General features: G+C 40.5%; 1 protein-coding gene across 10 annotated transcripts; it reads left to right on the forward strand.

The window, feature by feature from the left end:
- Positions 1 to 1470: 1470 nt before the first annotated feature.
- LOC115736200 (AUGMIN subunit 8-like) lies at positions 1471 to 8781 on the forward strand. 10 transcript variants are annotated; one of them, XM_048277677.1, is made up of 9 exons: positions 1471 to 1808; positions 2083 to 2460; positions 3270 to 4332; positions 4423 to 4772; positions 5893 to 6012; positions 6720 to 6836; positions 6928 to 7017; positions 7541 to 7648; positions 8376 to 8781. In XM_048277677.1, the coding sequence occupies exons 3-9, from the start codon at positions 3414 to 3416 to the stop codon at positions 8484 to 8486; spliced, it is 1815 nt and encodes a 604-aa protein (XP_048133634.1). In that variant the 5' UTR covers positions 1471 to 1808; positions 2083 to 2460; positions 3270 to 3413; the 3' UTR covers positions 8487 to 8781. The 10 variants fall into 10 exon arrangements, with proteins under 10 accessions (XP_048133634.1, XP_048133633.1, XP_048133626.1 ...); XM_048277676.1 differs by having other exon boundaries at positions 3270 to 4125; positions 4207 to 4772; XM_048277669.1 differs by having other exon boundaries at positions 3270 to 4772.
- The last annotated feature ends 1335 nt before the right edge of the window (positions 8782 to 10116 follow it).

A 10116-nucleotide genomic window follows, 5' to 3' on the forward strand; every position in this document is an offset into this window, starting at 1 on the left:
TTTAGCTACAAACTTTACCCTTACCCGAATCTTGACCAACCAGTTCCCCTTGCTTGTCCGTCGCTCTCGTCGCTCGACCAACTAGCTCCACTATCGCCGCATGTCACCATCCGCCGTTGGTCGCCATCTCCAGCCGCATGAGAAAATATAAAAAGTTAAAATAAAAAATGCTTTTTTTAAAAATAAAATATATCTTTAAAAAAATAAAAAAAATTAATTTTTACAAAATAAAAAAAATTATAAAATTTTAAAAAATTTCACTAGATTTGTATTGCATTAAAGTGTTTTTAGCAATATCATTTTTCTTAGAAAAATTATAAGAAATAAATATTCCATGAAATAGATAGACGATTACAGCAAAACGAAATAAATAGAATGATTGTGGATTATGCGTGTCATGTATTCATTTTATTAGTGGTGCTATATAGGTTGACTTTATAGTGACAAGACGTAATTATTTGACTTAAATGAAAAAAAAAATGGAAAGAGAAATTATTCTTCGGAACAAAAAATTTATTCAGTTACCAAATGCATTTCTATTCTGAGAATAGAAATTTTGTATAATACCAAACCCATTCTGATTCTCTAAAACTCGTCAATGGATCGGAATCGGAAAAAATCAATTCTAAACAGAATTGAATTTTTGGATTAGAATCACAATCAAAAGCACAGGAGTCGGGCGATGAGGGCGGCAGGCTGCAGTGATCGAGCGATGAGAGCGGCGGACGAGCGAACGAATTACTTGGCTGAGCGATAGAATTGAGACTTTCGTCTTTTCTAGGTAGAGGGAACAAGAGCCGACGCAGGTGGAGTGATAGAACCGAGGCTTCCATCTCATTTTTTTATTGGCGATTCTTAAAAATGATTCTGAAACGAAGAATATACTTTATTTTTTATTTTTATTTCTACTCCAAATCTATTTTCGGGAGCAAAATCAGAAAATTTTAGAATCAACATAATTTATGTTACTAAATGAGTCTCTCATCCTTTTTCGTTCCGAAAAACAAAATCGGAATCAGAATTGTCGCCGGTCCTTAGCCGCCTTAAGCTTTTAACTTTTCATGGTTGTAAGAAAGTGTGAGGTCCTTATCTAGTTGGCACTTCTAAAAAAGTGGGACCCAGAAGTTCTTTTCCCCCTTTGTGGGGCCCAGTCTATATCAATGACATCCAAATAGAAACGCTAACCAGAAAAAAAATAAATCACCGTTTTTAATTATTTCTCCTTTTTCTTTTTCGGTGGGGGGAGAATATTCATCATTCGCCCTTCCGTAAAAAAAATAAAATAAAAATAAATAAATATTTTATGACACGTCTATATTAAAGTAAGTGGCTAAAAAAACCAACAAACGAATTAATATTATATTTCTTCGACCAAAAAAAAATTAATATTATATTTCGACAAAAAAGAATTTATATTATATTAAGTAAATAAAGCCACGTCAATATTAAAGTTAAGTGGCGCGAAAACAACGCCCTCCTCGTCTTCTCAGTTGGAACCGTCCTCTCTCTACCCTCTCCGTCTCCCTCCGTCTTTCTCCCCGCGAAGAAGAACGGGTCCTGCTCTTTCGCCGGGTTCTCGCCGTCCGGTCGTCCGCCGGCGCCCTTCTCTTCTCCCGCTCGAAGCTTTCGGTTTCGTCCTTGCTGACGGGTTGGAGCGATCGGATCTGTCGCAACCTGGAGCCACCGGTCGTCGCCGAGAGTTCACGCCCATTCCGCCGACTGTTCCGTGGGATTCCCTGGAGTTCCGAGGCTTTTCTCGTTTCCAGAAATCGCATCGGAGATCGGATTCCGTGCCTTGGTCGATCGAGGTCAGTGTTTCCGCGTGGATTTCGGTTTCTCTGTACGGCCGCTCTTTTTGGGAACGGCAAATCGATCGGCACTCGCTCTCGAGTGTTGTCGGTTGATTTGTTCGATCGTTTTGAAGGTCTCGTGGTGCTTGTCTGATTACGATTTCTTAAATTAATCTTCGAGGTTAGCTTTCGGATTTGTTTCCGATAATAACCATCTAGGGATTCGACGTAGATTAACCGATTGATGTTATCGATATAGGAATATATCGGATTCACTCTGTTCCTATTTTAGGAACTCGGACTTCCGATGATCTCTCTCCCTCCGCGGTGCCTGAGAGTTTCCCGTTGAGACGTGCGGAGGCGATCGAACTGTTTGATCCCAGTTTGATATGTCCTGGACGTCGGAAGCAGGAATCTGTCGAACGCGGAAGATTTTGTCTTTCCCTTTGGATTCTTCACCGTGCCAATTAATTGGCTAAAATAACTCTCGGTCAGTTTGGTCTTTCTAACCGACAACCATAATCTCCGCGCAGGTTCGTCGGTTCCCGTTCCTTAATTTTGGAATTTCTCCCCATTTTAATGGTGTTAAAGCAGAAACCGTTTCTATATTAGACTCTGCACATTGCGTTGCTCCCTTGGTATTTTTCAAATTAGTTGTTTTAACTTAAAGGTTTGATTTTTTTTTTCTCTCTTTTCTTGCATGATATAGACTCTGAATTTCATGGGGATGGACAATGATCTCTCTCGCACGTGGGCGGCCATGTCTCTTCCGATAACCCCCGAGAACAGTAGCACCTGCAACTTCAATCTCCATTTAATGAAGGATTAGTGTAATTCGCGGATGCGGACAAAACTCAACTCATCATTTAGAAATAGTTTAATTTGCTCAACCCTTTCAAAAAAAAAAAAAAAAATCGTAGTTAAGGAGGAGAAGAATTTACTAAAAGACTTCTAATCTCTCTCCTTTCCTTTTTTTTTTTCCAAAGACGGTGGGCGTGGGTTGGAGACATGGCTGAAATCACTCAGTTGTTCAATTGAAAGCGAGCTTTAAGAGAAAGGAGATGAGAAGAAGCCAGGCTTTTGTAATATGGCATCCCCTCAGCCTGCGCAACCCCCCCGTTTTGTTATCCTACGGACCCACCTCATCCCGCATTTTCTGCTTCCTCTCTTCCCCGCCTCAGCATCTTGGGAATTGCTCTCGCCCGCAGGTTGTTGATGCGCTTTCAAGAATTGCCCTCCGCAATTGCGAATTTGATGACTTTTTCGCCATTTGCTGAGGTCTCTTCCCATGCGTGATCTGCTTAATTTGGGGGGTACTGGTGATAAAGGATCCACTATCCAATTCCGCTAATCTCACCCAATTGATAGTGAATCAGAACAGGGTCTCTGTGTTTTCAGATTTTGTTCCTGGTTTTATTCTTTTCTTAGCCATTTCCCCCCTGTGGGTATCTTACTTTTTCCCTTGTGCTTTTCTGCCAGACTGGTTGCAGAGGAAAGGATCTTCTTTTTTGAGCGATTGGTGATATGATTCTGTTGCATGTGGGATGCAAGGCTGCTTGGTCTGTCAAATATGGATTAGTTTATGGGTGAATTCATCAATGTGGGTTTGTTTAGACAGAGCGAATGGATCTATGTGAATCCCCTCCATCAATACAGAAGCACGCAACCGTGGAGACCCCAAGACCACCCCTGGTTCCTGCAGAAAGGAACAATGCAGCTGCCGCTGCCGCCACCGCCCGCCGCCCTCGAACAAGGGAAGTTAGCTCAAGGTTCAAGTCACCCACTCTGTCGACCCCTTCGGTTAGGCGTTGCCCATCTCCAAACCTCACGAGGGCAGCAAGTACGCCGTCTCAATTGGTGCCGAAGAGAGCCCAGTCAGCAGAGAGGAACCGCCCATCAACACCAGCCTCACGCTCACGTCCATCCACGCCCTCGCGTCCATCCACTCCTTCACGTCCGTCCACACCTGTACATGATTTATCTGTAGATATGCAATTGGCACCTAGAAAAGTTAGCACTGGTAGATTAGGAGAGAGTCTGTGGCCTTCCACAATGCGAAGTTTGAGTGTTTCATTCCAGTCTGATTCTATTTCCATTCCTGTTGCCAAGAAGGAGAAATCTGTAAGTAGCACGCCGTCGGACCGCACCTTGAGACCCACTTCAAATGGAGTACACAAGCAATCTGAAATGCCAACTATGGTCCGAAAGCCTATGCCAGAGAGAAAAAGAAGCCCGCTCAAAGGGAAAAATTTATCCAATCAGTCCGAGAATTCTAAGCCAATTGATGGTACAAATGCTCGTCTGATTGATCAACATAGATGGCCGAGTAGAACAGGTGGGAAAGTGTCTTTGAATGCCTTAAATAGTAGCTCTGATCTTCCTGTCAAGGTTACTAGAGGTTCTGCATCAATATCAGGAAATGGGTTATCAACAATTAGGAGGATGCCTTCTTCTGATGGGTCGATGAAACCTCTGCAAAGATCTACCAGTGATGCTGAAAGGCGACTGTCAACTGATGAATCTGATAGAGGAGAGGCTGATGGAAATTCATTTGAGGATGATTTACTCGTTGGCCCGAAGAGGCTTCTTTTAACAAGTTTAGCTGACAGAGTGACTTCATCAACTCCTGCAGTTAAATCTCACTCTTTGCCTATTCCTGTATCTCGTCAACCATCACCGAGTAGGACATCTATCACATCGTCCTCTGTTTCTAGAGGTGCCAGTCCATCAAAGACAAGGCCGTCAACGCCCCCTTCTAGAGGGATAAGTCCCTCTCGGATAAGACCATCGAATGTTTGTACTCAACCCAGCAGCTCAACATCTGTTCTTAGTTTTATCGTCGATTTTCGTAAAGGGAAGAAGAGTGCTGGTTTTATAGAAGATGCTCATCATCTCAGGCTGATGCATAATAGATATCTGCAGTGGCGATTTGCTAATGCGCGGGCAGAGGCAGTACTTCATGATCAGAAAGCATTAGCAGAGGTAGAACACTTATTTTTTCAAATAGCTACCTTCAAAGAATTTAGCCTCTTTATCAGCTCTATACGTATTTTTGGCTTCATGTTAAGTGGAAGCCTGTTTATATCCCTGTCAAGCATGCATTAGCTTTCATCCCTGGCAAGAGAGCATTTGCTGTAGAAATTACTGCCGTGCAGAGTTATTACTCAAGACAGCTTAGATCTGTTTACTCTCCAATAGTCGTTATGACAGCCCAAGTGAGATGGTCACATAGTTTTTTTTAATTAATGATTGGCTGGGATTGAACTTTGATACATATGTTCCTTACTGGATTCATACTGTCTCAATGTCTATTGATTCAAAGAGTATGAAAAAATATTAATAAAAAAGCTTTATGAGTGTTTATTCACTCTGAAAGCTCAAAGTTCCACCATTCTGTGAACTGCCTAGAATTGACTCTGGAAACTAAAGCAGCGTTTGTATCAGCAGTGATGATGCTTTCAGGGAATGAAAAATTACTTTTATTCAACAAGATATCTGTATTAGTAGGATCTGCTATTGCATTGAAGACGCTTCTGAGCATTAGTTTGTGTTCATGTTTGTGATTTTTGGCTCATGCAAGCAATGGAAGTGAGATTTTGGGGGAACTTCTCTTTCCATAGAAAGCTAGTATTTATTTTTATCATAAGAAAACCTGACAGTGATGTGACAGGGTAGACTAAACTGCCAATGCTGAATTCCAGAGTTGGCTTTTAGAGGAAGAGGGTTAGATGATTATTTTTCTGCCCGATTTTCCTTTGCAACTTTAAAGCAACTCTGTTTCTTTTCATATAGCTATCTAGCGTACATCCTTTTCTATATTTACTGAAGATTTATTCATGAGATTAGAAAAGAAATCTATGCAAGCTTTCTGTTCTGAGATGCATGGAACCGAGTGTTAAAATCAGATAAACATGGAAACATTTGAATCGGATATGCATATGTAATTTGCGTGCGCATGCTTGCGTGCATGTGTGTTAAGTGGCGACTTGTACCTGTACTATAACATCTGTGAGTGGTATACTTTATGGTCACATAAGTGCTTACTCCGTACTGTCTCTGGATTACTTTATCTGATTTCATAAAACCTGACTCAATTCTGCAGAAGACTTTATTCAACGTTTGGGTCGCCATGATTGAGCTTTGGGATTCGGTTATCATGAAGACTACTATTCTTCAGCAGATGCAAATAGAGCTCAAGCTGAACTCTATTCTGAATAATCAAGTAAGAACCTTCTGTTAAAGAAGCTTTCATGCTATGGACATCATTGACTGAGTCCGTTGCTTCACCCATAACTAGTTTTTAGATTTCATTTCCTCATCTACTTCTCGCTTCTATATTTTTACTTGTTTATGGCTGAAATATGGTAAGAGCACTTCTGATGTTTTCGCGAAAAGATGCGCGTGGACCTTTTTAAAGAGAAGCTGCTAGGGAATTTTTTTTACCTTTAAGTTTATACTAAAAGTAGTTCAGACTTAATTATTTTAAAAAGGATACCACAAAAGAAGTACATGGTTTGATTGTATCTTGATTTTGACGATGTTTATGTCCGATTTCTTCACTATATTGAGAAATATGGAAACACTGACTAAAGGCCATGCTACTTGATCGACTGACAAAATTCTGTTTGATTTTAGATACCTAGCATCAAATTGTAAGGACGACTTCTGATGCATATACTTTTGTTTTTCTGATAAATCTTGCTGTACTTTTTGTCTGACAAACTTTTACTTTAAATTTGCTGCTTGGCAAAAGAAGGGTAAATATGGCTCTATTTGCACCCCTCTTCAGACATATATTGGTTCTAGCTTGTAAACTTCTGCACTTATAGAGGAAATTCTTATAACGAACTCCAATAGATCAATGTCCAGGATGATACTCTTAAATTTTTGCTTTTAATGGCTCTCCTATATCCTTAATGACCAATTCAGATGACCTTCCTCGATGAATGGGCTTTGCTTGAGGAAGATCACATTAGCTCATTAGCTGGAGCTGTAGAAGATTTGGAGGCTAGCACTCTTCGTCTTCCTGTTACTGGAGGAGCAAGAGTATGTTAATTTGCAGAAGATTATTTTGTTGGTTCGAAAGAATAATTACTGATCTCTACAATATCTGATCATGGAAAATTTATATTCTCAGGTAGATATGGAATCCTTGAAAGGTGCTCTTTGCTCTGCTGTTGATGTGATGCACGCTACAGGATCCTCTATGTATCCTCTTCTCTCAAAAGTAAGACCTTGTTATTAATTATTATTATTTTCTTTTCTCATTTGTAGAGTCCCAGGGCCTTGAGGAAAGAGACCTTTCCAACAAATCCCATTCTGTGATAGTTGAAAGGAAGCAAAGAAGGTTTTTACGTGCTTGCTTCAATGTAATTGGTTTACCTTATAGCACAATCTGATTGTACAACAGAGGAACCATGTCCTCAGGGAGGGAAATGGCTATTAGTTCATCGCAAACCACTGGTCATTATGCAAAGTTTAGTAGTTCATGTTCTGTAGAACAACCATATCTCTAGGGAAGGAAATTGCATTTTGTGGATGCTTGCCCGTTGTCCTGTCTTCCATAACCATATACCTTTGGATTTACGGAATTTATATGATGTTTATGGTCATCATAACCACTTCTTAACATAATTGTTACTCAGATTGTTGTCTGAGGCTCTTAGCTTCTTCTTAAGTACTTGCAAACAGGATTAAATAGTTCTGCAAGGCCTAACATCATTTCCCTCTTCTTGTCCCTGAATTTACAGGTTGAAGAAATGAATGAATTGGTATCTGAACTAGCTGTTGCAGCAGCACGTGAAAGGGCAATGCTTGACCAATGCGAAAATTTATTGGCTTCAACTGCTGCTATGCAGGTGCGGGACATAAATATTATGCTGAATCTACCTCTATGTTTGCATCAAGTCGGATACAGTCTGCTGCTTATTGCTTTTACACTGAAAGTATAATCTCATACATATTTTACTGTTTTTAATGTGTCATTGTCAGGTTGAGGACTAGCATACCATCTTTTATGCAGCCTCATTTCATAGCTACGATAGGACGATTATATTTTGGTGTAGGCATTGTATGGACGTCTCTGCAGTCAATTCACCAACTTTAGTATCAATTACTCCAGCCGCTCAACTTTAATTTCTTCGGCTGGTCAATTTTCTAGTGAGATACTGACATGGCAGATACACGACTTATTTTTGTGGAATGTGCCACGTCATTGCCATGAGGTTGCCACCTTGCTGATTTGTTGGAAAGCCGACTAGATTTTGGCCAAAGTGCATCAATTGGAAAAAAAGAGAAATTTGAAAATTTGGCACCTTGGGTTTTTTGAAATCATAGTATACTGAGTTGATCCAAAATATACTAAAGTTCAGTGAAGTTAATGAAGTTTACCCCATATCTCTGCCTTGGGCAAGTCTTAGCTCAATATAAGATGCAACCCATTTGGTTTGTGAAAGATCTCTGTGTAGCAGATAGCTAGCTAGCTAGCTAGCTTTAAAAGAGCTTGTATCGCCTTTGTAACATCGATTCATAGTGTGAGCTCTCTTATTCAGATGTTTGGTTTTTATCTTTTGTCAATTCACAAAGGTAGAGGAATGCAGCATCAGGACACATCTCTTGCAATTGAAGCAGACGCTGGAGGAAAGGATCACCCAATTCCGGCCGTTGAGACTGCCCTCTTCACTGTCCTTAACATAACACGTTCCTCAGATCGACTGAGGTCCGTTCTGTGAGTCTATGCTTGTATATTCATATCCCACCTTTTTCTCTTTCTTCCTTTAGTTCGATCTTCTTCTTTTTTTTTCCGGCTTCATTAGTTTTTTAGGCTTTCATCTTCTGCGGTGGCGGCACCAGGCCCCACCTTCACAATGTAATTTTGGTCCAAACGATTTGAGCATAATTAGGAAAAGCAATGCAGAGAGAGCAAAGGGATTGGAAATTGATGGTGCTCAAAGCAAAAAATTTAGTAATGAGAAAGCGATGATTTTGTGTAGATTTCTCTTGCTCGTGGTTCGACAAGGCACTGAAAAGTCAGCGATTCGATGACCATCAGAATTTATGATGTTTTTCTTTAGTCGCTAGACGCCCGATTGTAATCGCAAGTCCCAAATTGCAAGAGCTCTAGCAAAAGCTATGTCCCGGGCCGAATACAATGGCTTTAGATCTCCACGAGCGGATGGATGGTGCGAAGTCATGACATGAAAGAGTAGCCATTTAGGGAGTTTCCTCCAGTAAGTGACCGTGCCCTATGGGTTGATTCAGGGTTCGATTTACCTTGATTTAGAGGTATGTTGGACCAAGTTGAACCTAGTGGATTTGGGAAAATCTCAGTCCGCAACCAAATCAGACCACTAAAGGAGTTTTACAATCCAAGCCAAATCAGTTAGGCTGCATTTGGTCGTCCGAATTTCTGGCCAGGATAGGACCGGATAAGAAATCCAATAATTATATCATATCATATCTATTGTTTGGTGAACTACTGATTTAAAGTCGGATAAGCAGAGGTAAGGTATGGCTGAGATCGACTATATTTTGTTGAAATATCAAGATGCTTTAGAAATTATTCAATAATGAGTTCTACTGAGTGAGTTACTCTTGAGTAGAGGTTTATGCTATTTGAATTCAAGCACAACATCGACGGAGCGGACCCCGTAGAATCGGGGATCTTAATTTGGAGTCGAATTCTTTGATAAGGACCCGTTGACCTTGCTCGTTGTTTTATCGAGTGAGTAAACAAATGCTAAATAATCTAATTATTCGGCCTCTTTTTGCAAGTTGAAGAGGCACTTATGCGAGTCATCAAAGAGAGCCCTTTTGAATGTCGAGATCCCTTTTGAAAGTTGATTATCAATCTCGAGTTTTTCATAACATGTCAAAACCCCTTCGAATATTGGAAATGTTCAAGCAATTAAAAAATGAGGAACGTGATCTCATATAACGCCTAACAATCGATTAAAGAACAAGGTCGTAGAGATACCCAGTTTTGAGGCTAGAGACTCGAGCCTAGCCTTGTCGAATCGGCGGCCCACTTGACGGTCACTACCGCCAAAGAGGCGACCCAACGCGGCGAAGAAGTGACTCGACCTAAAGGAGAGGCGGCGGTTGTGGGAAAAATTACACTCTCCTCATGTCTGCTCTTTTGAAAAATCCTACTCTGATCTATCCCACTCCTTCCCTATAATTATTTTCTCTTGGCTATATCCCTTATATCCCCTCCTTATTCTATCATGAACAGCTGTCAAACACAGGATATGCTAAAATATATCCTATCTTGACTTATATCCTCATGACTAAACGTAGCCTTACTTCTAGTTTGTCATTAGTTCGG

The sequence above is a fragment of the Rhodamnia argentea genome, chromosome 4 (assembly GCF_020921035.1).
Source record: "Rhodamnia argentea isolate NSW1041297 chromosome 4, ASM2092103v1, whole genome shotgun sequence".
In the NCBI taxonomy this organism is placed as follows: domain Eukaryota; kingdom Viridiplantae; phylum Streptophyta; class Magnoliopsida; order Myrtales; family Myrtaceae; genus Rhodamnia; species Rhodamnia argentea.

What these genes read in the sequence shown, in the direction of transcription:
- LOC115736200 (XM_048277669.1), top strand. Translation starts at nt 3,414, where the DNA reads ATGGATCTATGTGAATCCCCTCCATCAATACAGAAGCACGCAACCGTG. An exon ending in ACTCTATTCTGAATAATCAA is followed by an intron (nt 6,013 to 6,719) that starts GTAAGAACCTTC and finishes TGACCAATTCAG; the next exon opens with ATGACCTTCCTCGATGAATG. An exon ending in TGTATCCTCTTCTCTCAAAA is followed by an intron (nt 7,018 to 7,540) that starts GTAAGACCTTGT and finishes CTGAATTTACAG; the next exon opens with GTTGAAGAAATGAATGAATT.